Below are 13,987 nucleotides of genomic sequence, written 5' to 3' on the forward strand. Positions count from 1 at the left end.
AGCAGTATGAATAGTAGGAAAAGCAGGGAGATGATAGCTAGACCTCAATGTCTCTTTCCCTCAATCCTGTCCTGAATTAGTAAGAGTCTGGTCTTTTGGGCCACTGATATAGGGAATATGGAGCTCTTAGATTGCTCTTAGCAAATAGTTTCTGTGGTAATTGGTTTCTTGAACCTGTCCCAAATCCACAAAGTTTTCAGGATTCTGGCAGTTATCTCAAAGTTCCAGAGAGTGAGGGTGATGTTGATCCAAGAATTAAAAGAGGCAAGGCTTATTATTATTATCAGTGGTGGCAAGGTGATTAGTAATCAATCCCTGAATGGCTCCTTGCTCTCTGTAATCAAAAGGCAAAGGTAGTCTGTGCATATGATATTATGCACTACAACACATGATATTAAAAAGAACTGGCATTTTTACATGCCCTGCAAGAGCTTTAAAATTTGCAAAGCACTTTACACATATTGTCATTTGATCTCCACAGCTCTGTGATGTAGATGCTATTATTATACCTGCTTTACAAATGAGGAAGCTGAGGAAGACAGGTTTAGAGGTTTGTTATTGGTCCAAGATTACATAGCCAGTTAAATGTCTGAGGCAGAAGTTGTCTTTACTACATAGAAGCCATGCAAACTATATCAGCAACACTTCCATTTCTCCCTGTCTTCCCTCCCCCAACTAACAGCTCTCAGTGGGCAAACAGGAATATGCTAGTCTGGTACAAGGATGTCCATGATTGGGGGTGAAATTTCATGCCATTAAGTGCAGACAGGTCAATTAGCCATGTCTGCCAAGAGTCATTTATCTTGAATGGGCAAGGCCATCATTTCTAAAAACTAATATACCAGAGAGAGGTATTCCATGCTAACATGACTCTCTCTCCATGGGTCCAGAAAGAGCTGGCATTTTTTATTCTAGCTGGAACTTAATGGATCTACTTGTTATTCAGATTGACTCTCAGAACTTTCCTGGAGGAATTTCTCCACACTGATCACTAAGGGGCCATAACCCATGAGGAAGGATGCCAGAAAGACATGAATGGGGAAAAGGGAAAGGAAATCCCTTGAAAATAATGATATGTTAACAACTTTCATTGGGTTAAGAGATCTTCCATTTGCTTCTAAAAAATAAAGTTTAAGGGACTAAATTTCCTCTAGAACTAAGGATATGGAATGTTACATATATTTTATCAGATTGTTACTATAAGTTTTGCTGAAATGCATTTCCCTCTGTTATTTATTCCTTACAACAAGAGATGGCTGATGATGGGAGAGACTATACTTGGAAATGAAAGACATGTAATTTAATAATCAGTAAAAATTTAAAAATAAACTTGAATTGGTATTTTTTAATTTTTGTATCACCCACATTTGAATTTCTGTGTATTTAAATTCCAGACTAATCCCCCATAACAAAAGTTTAGATGAAAAAATAACACCTCATCAAAACCAAATGAATTGTCCAATTGAAAGTCTGATAATATATGAAGTATATACATTCATAATCTGATCTATTTCCCTCCCCCCATACACACACCCCTAGAGTCTTTTCATGTATCTTTTTTTTTTTTTGAGCCAAGCTTAACCATTAAAATTTCATAATACTCAGTTTTCAGGGATTTTTGATGTTGTTATTGTTGGAGTTTTCCTGGTTTTACTTAATTCATTTCAATTGATGTCTTTCTCTGTTTTTCAGTATTATCATAATTATTTTCCATAACACTGCATTTCATCACATTCACATCACAAGTTGTTTAATTATTCTCCAATAAATATAGATCTATTTGCAATTCTTTGCTGTCTTAAAAAAAAGTTCTGCTAAAATAGATGTCTATGGGACCTTTTTTTTTTTTTTTTTTTTTGGTTGTTGTTATTCATCAACCCTGCAGTAATTTGTTTTTTTTTTAATAGTCGTCTACTCAATATTGTGTTGTTTTCAATTGCTTGATGAACGATGAATTGAGTTTTGACTTTATTCTTAACAGAAATCTTACATACGACTGTCACTAGTTTTTAATTCGAGAGCTGCTTATTTATATCAATTGATAATTCATCCTGTTCTTTACTGAAGTACACTGACTCTGCTTTAAATGACATGCCATTGCCCAAAGTTCCAGGACTTCTCAATTCCTATTTTAATAGCTTTTCCTTTACTTATTTTTGTAGTTCTATTTTTATCATTCCTAGGTGATTCTTGGAATCACAATAAGTTACTTCGCAGTTATCTTATGCAGTTCAGTTTTTCAATAGGATCACTTTTGAATTATTAGAAACAAAAAAAAAATCAAGATTTTTGGGAATTATCTTGCTATTTTCCTCAAGCTTTGGGCTTAATTTGATGCTGGTTTGAAGAATTAAACTATAAATTGTAGCTTCAATTCTATTTTCTTCTTGTAGTTAGCCGTTTTAACTAATATATCTAGTAATAGTGAACACAGTGGACATTCTTTACTTTAGCACTGATCTCCCTAGGAAAGGTTCTAGTGCTTCCCTTTTACAAATTATACTAGGCTTTTGTTTTATATAAATGCTTTTGAATGAATTTGTTGTAGCATTTTTAATGTATTAGTCTATTAAAAAAAACCTTTCCAGCATTTGATGTAATCGTTATGTCACTATCATCAAGATGATTAATTAGGCTAAAGTTTAATCATTTTTGCCTTCTTGAATCCGTGGTAATAAGTGATTTTGGGGGGATATATTGCTATACCATCTACTTATCTGTACATCATCAATTTCTATTACTAGTCCTATAGACTTTTCCTTTTTTTAATGCTCCCAAGTTAAGGCCTCTCTTTGCCTAATAGGAAGCTTGATAAAGAATAGCTTATACACTGCAGGAATTAATTTTAAGCGTTGATACAGAATTCACTCAAATCCATTTAGTCTATGAGAGTTAACTGTTCAATTTTTATTATTATTTTTTTTTTGGTTGGGTTGAGGTAATCCTTTTCTTTTGTTAAAAGTATTTTTTAAAGCCATTCATTTATATATCAGTTGCTAACATATAGTTAGCATGGTAGCTTATGACTTTAATGAGATGACTTACTTTAATTTAGATCTAGGATTCTTACAGTTCATCTAGTTCAACCGCTTCTTTTTACATGAGGAAATAGGCAAAGGCTAACTGACTTGCCTGAGGTCACATTAGTAAGTGGCAGTTGGGATGTGAATATGGGTCCTCTGACTTTTAATCCTGTTTTCTAACATTGTACTGTTCAAACTCTTCCTCTTGCCTTTCTCCTTTCCACACTCAGTTCAAAATTGATACTAGTTTTCTCTTCTCTTCCAATCTTTGTCAAATTAGTTAACTTTAAAAAATATATTTTATCAGTTCAAAATTTATTTCAGGTTTATTTGGTCCTCCTTTCCGATTTTCAAAATTACTCTGTACTTGTTTAGGATTGTTGAATTTGTAGACAGAATGAATAAAAACCATAAAAATCTGATAGCAACTGGATTGTTTATTTTTACTTATATGCTCAAATCACGACCCATTTTATTAAACGAGCCAAGTTTACTAGCATCCCCACCCCGACTACAATCCCTTCATAAATTGTCTCATTTTCTTTAACATAATGATCAATGAGTTATTCTTTGAATCTATACAACATTTAGTAACTCACTTTAATAGCTACAATTTTATTGAATTACAAGGTATAATCTGAGCATGTCAAATACTGCATATCCGATTTTCTTAGGAAGAATGTTTGGAGTTTAATCTTTTCTTCAGAGTATGTTTTAGGTAATGTATTTTTAGAATCAACCAATTTAATTTCTTTTTGATTACATTCGAGCCTTTTATTTCTTGTTGCCAATGAATAATCTCTCTCTGTACTTTGAATTAGTGTTCAATATGTAAAATTCCTTCTTCAGATTACTTATTAAAAATGTGTATCTTGAATTAAACTTAAGTTTGCTTTATGACAGTAGTATGTGAATACTGTATCTTCACTGTAATATTTTTGCATGATTTTCTGAGTCATTGGAAAACTATGATTTCTGGGAGACCATTAAATGTCAGATTATTTTGCCAAGCTAGGTCTTCAAGTTTTACAATTGTATTCTGTTTGTTAAGACATAAAATATCTTACCTTATCAATTTTTGAATGTGCACTACTTATTCCATCTATGCAATTTTTACTGCACATTGCTTTAAGAGTTAACTTTTTGTTCTAAATCAATTATCTTATCCTTTTATTAATAGAATAAATTTTCTTCCTTGTATTGTCCTCCAAAGCTCTAGATTTAAAAATCATTCTAAAGTTTCTCGAGAATGTTCCAGTCTCAATTTTGGGGGAAATGAGCATCTAGTTTGTATTTCAACATTATTCCTTTCTTATGGAGATTTCTACTTGTCTTTTGTTACCTAATATTTATTATTTTTCCATATCAATAATATTATTGCTAATTCCTTTCTCTAATCTCTGCTGTTTTTATGAAATTTCCCTTAGGTATTTCCTCCTACCTTTTGTACTGTTTCCTCTCCTATGTGCATGTTGCTTTTCTTGCACTTTGAGGTGATAAAGGAGAGCTGGAATTAAACATGACAACTACTCAACCATCTTGCCCAAAAATGCCTGTCCTCTACCCATTTTATTAATAAAGTTTCTTAATGGTGATGGCCTATTTTTGTTTGAAATTACAGTATATAAGAGCAGCTAAGTGGCCCAGTGGATAGAGCACTAGCCCTGAAGTCAGGAGGATATGAGTTCAAATCTGGTCTCAGACACTTAATACTTCCTAGCTGTGTGACCCTGGGCAAGGCACTTAACCCCAATTGCCTCAGCAAAAAAATGGAAATACAGTATATAACACACTCAACACACTTAAACTTGTAATAATAGTGCTTGGAAAAAAAGTAGTTTATTTGCATTGCTTTAATCTTTCTATTGTAGTGTTAAAATGCTAACATAAGCATTACTCTTCTACTTTCTACTTACAATCCATTTTGGTTATGTACTACAAATACAATATATAGTTTCCAAAATTTTATGGGGAAATTTATTTGTGATTTTTTTTCTTCTTTATAAGCTTTGCAAATTTATTCACCTAAAATGTAAATTTTATACAGGGCATAATTTGTACATCTCTAGAAGGGCATATGCTATATTGAAAACCACAACAATTTGTAATAATACAATTAAAATACAGAAAATAGAAAGGATAGATAGTGTCATATGGGGCACAATTATAAACAACAGTACCATTGGAGTTGTAAATTTAGCGATATAATACCCATAGTTTATAGAAACAACTGCAAATCAAGAGAATGTTCTGACAAATATTAAAACATTATATACACAATGAGGTAAATGTACCTTGGTCTTTCAAGAGGTAATTTAGGTTTAAAGCAAATGATATATTGAAGCATTTTCTTTACATGTAAATTAACACCAAATACCTCTATAATCATTTTCAATGGCACGATGTGAAAAAAGATATAAAAATGGTTCATGACTTATTTTACAAATTTTGTTTAGAAAAATTAATGAAAGCTTATGCTCTACAAAGAGTCAAATGTTATTAGCCACATTTTCAAAAGTATAACACAAAAATTTAGCAGTGGTGTGAAAAGTGCCAATATTGTACTGTCATCTCTGAAATGTCCAAGAAATCCAGCATTCAGATTCTAGCATTTTCATTCTGAACTTATTCCAGCATTCCAAATAGTTCATTGAAGCATCAGTAGCTGTCCAATCTAGTACTACTCTTAAAGAACTGAAACTATCTGAGAATTGTCATTTTCTAAAACCTAGTCTGCCAAATTCGAATAAGAATCTCCTCTCTCATTTGCCAAAAGAAATACCTTTAACATTTCACTTTCAATCATTGGTTCAAAAAAAGGACATGAATAAAATATTGTTGAAACATTACAAAAATTAATACAGATTTCATTTTTCTTTTTTTAATAATACTTTTAGTCTGCATATCATACTTTTTTTTTTAGTAAAAACTAGGAAACATTGGCTTACATGATGCAAAATGACAGACTAATCAAGCCTTCTAAATTTAGTTAAGGAAAGGTAAATTTAGTACTTATTACAGCAATGTCCATTCTTGCATAATGTAGGCACCTTTTGATTGTATTTTGAACCTGGCCAAAGCAAAGGTATAGCTCCCACACATCTACTATTGTGGAGGGGGGGGGGCTCTCCCGTGCTTTTCATGATGTTTAGCCCAATCAATAATGCTACAACTGGCACCTCTGTCATTTCCCCAAATTGTATACAAGTCTGTGGCAGTTTCACCTAGAAAGCTACAGTCTACTGGCAGATTTTAATAAGACTAGTTTAACCTGAAAATTGGTTACCATTGTCATGCCTTATTCACAGAAAATTAAGGTATAGTATTAAACAGTAGGGAAACCAAAAGACCCTAGGGAAATGCAAAGAAACTCACTAGGAAAAAGTTGTACACTAAATTAGTTCAAAGAATAACATTGTAGAACTGGTGCTGCTTGTAGACACAATATATGCTTTGTTTTGTAGCTCTCTTTTCAGGGTGAGAATGGGGTTTCTGGACAGATGACATCTTTACTCACAATGAATATTTTTAGGATTAAATATATGAAATGTAAACGGCATGCAAGAAAGGCAACTGTTTCCATATTACCAAACTAACACCATCAAGCTATTTTCACTTAAGAGTTATTGCCACACAAATGTTCATTTTTACTTTTAAGCCATCTTTTCCAGTATTAATTTGGGATTATTTTTAAACAATCACTGACCCAAAATCTTATTCATAAATAAAACTATATTAGAACCTAATAAAGAAATTTACTATTTGAAATCCCTGATTTAAGAACAGTATAGCCAGGAACAGTCTAATGTTAATGCAACCTTTCTTATAATGATATTAAATATGTTCTTTGCTGAAGTTTTACTTTTCACAAATTGTAAAGTCATGCATTACAATTTTTTAATTAGACAAGAAATTTTGGTATATTCTTAAAATGACAAAAAAAATCTTTTAAATGATAAAATGTATTGGTCCCCTGAATTTAATAAAAGCAAACTGCTAAATCTCAATTTTAAAAAATTGTTCAAAAAGCTAGAGGCACCTATTTTCTGCTTAATAAGATAACAATTACAAAAATGAACCTCCCAAACTTTTTGGAGGGGATAACTATAGGGGGGAAAAACCCTCAATTTTAGGGAAATTAGACTACTATCTGTATGTATTAGTGATTTTACTCATGAAGTCTTTAAATAAGTGAAATAAATGCTAAATTCATAAATAACATATCACTTAATTCTAAAATTACTTTGGTTTTGGACTAATTGTCTCTTATATATGTTCTTTCAGATTTTATGAGACAAGATATTATAATGCAACTCTTATTCTGTTGCATGACTATCATTTTTAAAATAAAAATATTATGAAATTACTCCAATTATTTATTTTAAATTGGATAACACTATGAATTCAAAGACTTAACTTGCCAGCTATCTTAAGGGATGTTTTAGAAATTGATGGATCATAGTGATTAAATAAAAACTTTGAAAACTGGGCAAACACTGAAAAGATTTTATAGCAGTGGAAGAAAAGGACAGCTTTTAACTTAATTTGCTAATTTGAAGCCTATGACAAATTTACTTTCTGTACTTGACTTAAAAACAGATACTTAACAGATTTTCTTGTCTCAAACACCAAGTAGTAAATTAAATTCAAATACACATATTGAACATGTTGTGACATTCTGCTCACATTACAAAGAGAAAAAGTTAAATTCAAAGCTTTATCTTCTTCCAGGTTCTAATGATACCTCAAACACTTCAGCTTCAACTTAACTGATGCACTTATATCTTGTACAACCATTATCTTTCAACCTATAACTTGCTTTCAACTTTCCTAAAGAAAAAAATCTACTGAACTTTTAACAGGCTTTTAACAGTTTTTGATCAGATAAAAGAAAAAGATTGATAGAGCCATAAACAAATAACTTTTTACAAGCCGCTAAATATAGCAAACTTTCCCTTTTTAAAAAATTTAGACTTTATGCTCATTTTAAATGATTTAAATACTATAAGCATTTAAAGAGTGCCACTTAATTTTAGAAATTCTATTGATATTACAATTGAAACTCAATAGCATACTATTAAAATATGACCATAAGTAAATCAGCTAACTTTAATACTATCTAATTTCCATAGTGGTTTAGAAGCATATTTTGGAAAGATTTTTTTTTTAAAGAATGGTATCATTATATGCCCAAAATACTATGTATTTTCAATCAGCTAAAATAACCTTTTGAATTTAGCCTCTATAGATGTAATTATGTAAAAGTAGACTTTATACAATTTTACTAATTTGAATTAGAAAGACAAAGAAGTGGCACTTGTTGGTATAATACAATTTCATTTTGAAGGCTTGTGATTCTGAATAAGTGAAATAATAGTATACAAAATATAACTGCATAAATTAAGTTCTCAATTAGATGAGGTCATTTTAAAATTCAAGGTGAATTTCATAAGGATAGTTTAGTTCTGAAAGATCCTGAAAATTAAATTGTAGTACATTCAAAGTCTGAATCAAGGATAATTTTAGTGGTTCAGAATACTTTGAGATTGTACTAACCAGAATTAAATCACTTACATTACTAATAACGTCCTGTACAATTCAGCTCCCCCTTTTAAAAAGATAAATCTTTAGCAGAGATAACTAAAGTTAAGACTGGCAATCAACTTTTAAAAAACAACTTTCATGTTAATAAAAATAAAGAGACTACACAACTGTTTTTTTTTTTATGTTACTGTCCTGGGAAAGAGGTGTTCATAGTGCACAGAAAGAACCCACACAGTTTCTTCTTGGGTCCACAGTAATCCTGGGAAGTAGTACTCCACTGTCACTTTCATGTTTCAAAAGGAGGCAATATCCTTTTGTTCCCTCTCAGTGAGGTAGAACAACTGACCTTCCAAATGAAAACCCAGGAGTAGATATGGATCTATAGTGTTATTCGGTTGAAATGTTGAATTACATTTTTATACCCTCCTGTTGACTGAGTTGTGACAATGTTTTCTTAATACGTAAAGCTGTAAGCCTAGCTGCTCCATTGGCATACCAACATTCTCGCATAATTTTGGCCATAACTCTCAAGGCCTGCAGAAATAGAAAACAAAAATCAACATTTTTATAGGTAATCCAGAAAATAACCTTAAGATTTTTATTTAGTTTTTATAGGTACATATTTGTGACATAAGATGCATAAATATATAATTTTATAAAGAAGGCAAGAATGGATTTTGCAACCATTTTTTGAAAGATTAAATGGAGGCACAGAGAGCAAAAATGACTAGTCCAAAATCAACACTTTATACTCCATAAGATTTAATGTTTCAGTTTTTAAACTTTTAAAAATAGAATCAATAAAATTTAATGCTAAAGTTAAGCTGAGTTTTTTAATGCAATATCACAAAACTTCATTATGTTTTTTGAAGATTTTGATCTAAATAATACTTTCAAGAAAATATTATAAGCTTTAGCCATTGCTCATTAACAAAATGCCAATTAACTTCCAATAAATGTATTTGTGATTAAAGTATTTAAGATTACCAACAGAACTACTCAATAGATCTCACTAAATGAGAAATACACAGGTCTATCTGTGAAAAGAAATAAAAATTAAGGTTTTGGTTTTGATACAAAAAAGTTAAGTTTTGGTAGACTGTCTTTATCCAAGCATCCTAATTCAAGATGTTCAATTAGCAATCTGCACTGGAATTAAGAGTTATGATGCTTATAGTCTACTACTTCCTCTCACAAAACAATCCTGATAAAATGGAAGAGAGGGGAAAAGGATATTAATGATTAAGAAACTGGCTATAGGAAGGCTTAAATATATGTGTTTTCAAGCAGTATGGCTTGTTCTGAATACAATTCTGCATAAATTGGTGTCCAACCAAAATGTCAATTGATACATCTTCATGAATTTAAATTAGTTCATATGAAAATTATTTTATGTCTTGTCTTCAATTCAACAAATGAAACTTTCCCTAAATACTGGAAGCTAAAAATTATACAATAATTATAAGCAACACTTACTTCACAGCTCTGCCACCGATTTGGAATATTTGGTCGTAACTTCTGTTCACAAACAACTTTCCGCATTTCATCTACTGATGGATCAGAAGGTACGAGATCATAATAAGGCAGTTGGTAGTCTTCATGAATTCCTAGTTTGTTTAAAAAAATATATATATATATATACAATGAGACGTGCACTTTATAAAGTACTATAAGTTGCATTTAATTCAAGGATGATTGTTCTTTATTTACTAAAATAATTTCTTTGGAGCAGGGAAACATGCTTTAACCTCTTAAAATAAAGACCACATCAGTAGCTCTAAGATGCATATCTTCACTGAAGGTATTTGTTTAAAGTGGCTTAGGTCAAGTGACTGAAAAAAATAATGTAATATTTATTCATTTTTGTTTTCTTTGGTATAAGAAATTTCCTTCACTAAGTCAACAAAAGCAAAGCTTTTAGGGCTACAGAGAGGTAAAATGTTCATATAACTAGAATGTGTGAGAAGCAGGATTAGGATTAAGATACTGGTTGTATGAAGGTTTACATAGGTATGTCTTCAAGCAGTTATGGCTTGTTCTGAACATACAAACATCCAAAATGTTAATTGCCATTTATCTCCATGCATTTAAATTAGTTCATACAAAAGGCAACTCATATGAAAATACGACCTGTGACATGTGTATAATATATATATTATATATAAATACACACGTATTTGTAGCATATTTATATACTAATACACTATGTTTTGTCAATAGTAGACACCCTTATAAAATAAACTAAAATAGATAAGCTTCTTTATTGATTTGATAGCACTTAATGCCCTCATTTCTAAGTGTATAAGTAAAGGAAACAAAGAGAATATCTGTTTAAATAACTCCACAATAAATTGGCACATTGATGTTTATATCACCTATATACTATCAAATTAATAAGCTATCTATTTGTATATTTTACTTTATATGCATCCATGGTAATGAGATAGACATTAGATCAAGATACACTTTTTTAAGAGCATATCTTATACATTGTTATATTAAAAATTCTATATAAATACATGTTGCATAGATATGGACACAAACTCTTACCCTTTTATATCACATACAAAAATAAAAACAGATATCTTCATTATTAGTATTGGTCTTCTCTACCCAGAAGATATAACTTGATTTTAAAGTTCTTTATTTTGGCTTCTGTTACACGTTTGTCTCAATAATCTGCTCTTTCCCATCAAGAAGAAATATTCCATATAGATTTCCTTTATTCTTGTTTATTTTTTTAGATACTATAGCATGATTTTCAAGCTATTTTAAAAGGGTATAGTTCTTCCTCTCAACCAGTAGTCTCTTTATCCAATATATTAAAACAATCAAACAGAAGATACTTTAAAAATGTATACATCTGCTCTCTTTACACATGGATTCAGATGGTACTGGAAACCAGAAAGTTCAAAAAAAAAAAAAAAACCCAAGTCATAATATATTTAATGAAGACAAATTATTATTATTATATTTTTTTCTTTTCTGAGGCAATTGGGGTTAAGTGACTTGCCCAGGGTCACACAGCTAGGAAGTGTTAAGTGTCTGAGGCCAGATTTGAACTTCCTGAATTCAAGGTTGATGCTCTATCCAATGCGCCACCTAGCTGCCCCTAATGAAGACAAATTATATAGTCTTATATATCGTACTTCTAAGAGTTGCCCTTCTTTTTCAATGGGGATGTAAGGGGTATATGAGTACATTGCATTAATGTATATAATACTACATATTTGGGAGGAAATTGTCATTTCCGGTTTGACATACATTTCTACAATAGAGGTAAATTAATCTATCCTCTCTTTGGACCCATTCTACTAACAAATGCATTATTATTACATTTCTAAAAATAATTTCTTGTGTTACTATGTTTTAAATGGGTATACATTTATTAGTCTATGTTGATTGTTAACTCATAAATGAGAACAAAAAGATATTGTGTATAATAACACATTCTAAGTTAAGCATATATATCATAAAGGAAATAAGAATAATGGGAAAAGGTATTATAGGAACTGATGTTTAAATGAGAAAATTCCTTTGGAATGAATTTATTTGTTGACACAAATACCTGATGACATTCTTCTCAGTTCAAAGTATGATCCATATTATATATAAGTTGATTCCTAAGTAACAACTTCTCTTGGACAGATAACCATACTTTTGATAATTTCCAGAATTTAATTTATCCCTAACAGGTATTTCCAAACATCAGAATAGAAAAAGGTAAATAGCAACAAAGAGGGAAAAAACCAAAGATACCTGGAAATAGGTTATTTTCTTTTCCATAATCGAAAATGTCTCCCTTTTCTTCCCTTTATAAGTGGAATTAAGAGATCGCCTTTATATAGTAGATTTACTAAAAGGCTTTATTTTAGCAATTTATTTGTAATATCCTTTGGGATATTTTAAAAAAAACTTTATATTTATATAGTCCTATGCAGCTTTTAGAAAGCACATTCCTCACAGCCTTTTGAGATAGTGAGATAATATTCATGTGTCTAAAATTATAACTTACCACCAATTGAACATCTCCGAGCTATTTCCCAGAAAACTAATCCCATTGCATAGATGTCAGCACGCTTGAATGATTCAAAATGTTTCATATTTATGGAATCATCAAGAACTTCTGGGGCCATGTATCTATTAAGAAAAATCAATCAATAAACCTTAAAAGTTCTTTATGTGCCAGGTATCATGCTAAGAGCTAGGGACAGAAAAGAAGACACAAGGCAGTCAAATGTATACAAAACAAGCTACAAATATATATACAGGAAATTAACAGAAAAGGCACTGGAATTAAGAGAGGTTAGGGAAGGCTTACTATAGAACAGGTTTTCTCAAACTACAGCCCACGGGCCGCATCTGGCCCACTGAGGATGTTTATGAGGCCCACAAGATTATGGCAAATGGGCTGAGGGGTGGAGACAGAGTGTGAGCTTTTATTTTTACTATAGTCCGGCCCTCCAACAGTCTGAGGGAAAGTGAACTGGCCCCCTATTTTAAAAGTTTAAGGACCACTGCAATGGAAGGTAAGATTGTAGTTGTGGCTTAAAGAAAGTTAAGAGAAATCTATAGTGATAAGCAGAGGAGTATTCAAAAATATCTTAATGAATTTTTTTCCTTTAAAGACCATTTTATAATTTTAACTCCAAAAACAATGAACATATAAAATAAAACTGAAGAATTCTTCCATATCTATACTTACATGTGAAAAGCTTTCATATATCCTTAAGAGTAAAGAATTCAAATTAAGGGTTACCTGTGTCAATATATAATAAATGAAGTGTGAAGGTATCTGAATATTAAATAAAATGTTTTACTGTCTATTCCTGTTCTTATTATAAAGACACTTATTCAGAGACTAGCAGCATAATGACCTTACCCAGACTGCGCAATTATTTACTCAACAAAGAGATAGACAGACTCTTGAAAATGACTGAACAAAAACATTAATATTCCTTAACTTAACTGTTAGTTCTTGTAATCTTAACTATATCATGAATATTGTTAAATTTTAGCTTTTATTTACTTTGAATATTATTTTATTTCTGATACATACTGGCCAGGTGATCATTTAAGGTCAGGCAATTCTATTAAGATGCAGAACCATCTGTGTTGTCAGAGAAAATTTCTTCACTGAGAGTTTCTAATACTAATGAAATTATGGGCTCAGACCAAAAAAAATTTTTTTTCACTATACCATCCTAACTTGATCATTCTATCTGTGACAGAATGATTCGTATATTACACAGCACTGATCTCTTGATAAGGGAGACTGTTGAGCTAGTTAGCTGTAAAACAGAAAAATGTGTACAAAGTAGAGGGGACAAAGTGGGAAATTCAAGGTTCAAGCCCTAATCTTAATTTCTTAGTGATTTTTCTTCTATATTTGTCACTGAAGATGAATTTCCTAGAACTCT

At 31.0% G+C, this 13,987-nt stretch overlaps 1 protein-coding gene across 2 annotated transcripts in view; it reads right to left on the minus strand.

Annotated features, from left to right (window-relative positions):
• Nucleotides 1–4,843: 4,843 nt before the first annotated feature.
• The window catches only part of TGFBR1 (transforming growth factor beta receptor 1), a 49,316-nt gene continuing 40,172 nt past the window's right edge, over nucleotides 4,844–13,987 (minus strand). For both annotated transcript variants that reach the window (XM_074280093.1, XM_074280092.1), the window contains exons 7-9: nucleotides 12,583–12,707; nucleotides 10,044–10,174; nucleotides 4,844–9,101 (exon numbers count right to left, since the gene is read on the minus strand). In XM_074280093.1, coding sequence (XP_074136194.1) covers nucleotides 8,976–9,101; nucleotides 10,044–10,174; nucleotides 12,583–12,707 — 382 coding nt within the window. In that variant the 3' untranslated portion in view covers nucleotides 4,844–8,975. The remainder of the gene's footprint in view (nucleotides 9,102–10,043; nucleotides 10,175–12,582; nucleotides 12,708–13,987) is intronic.

Source organism: Sminthopsis crassicaudata, chromosome 1 (assembly GCF_048593235.1).
Source record: "Sminthopsis crassicaudata isolate SCR6 chromosome 1, ASM4859323v1, whole genome shotgun sequence".
Classification (NCBI taxonomy): Eukaryota; Metazoa; Chordata; class Mammalia; order Dasyuromorphia; family Dasyuridae; genus Sminthopsis; species Sminthopsis crassicaudata.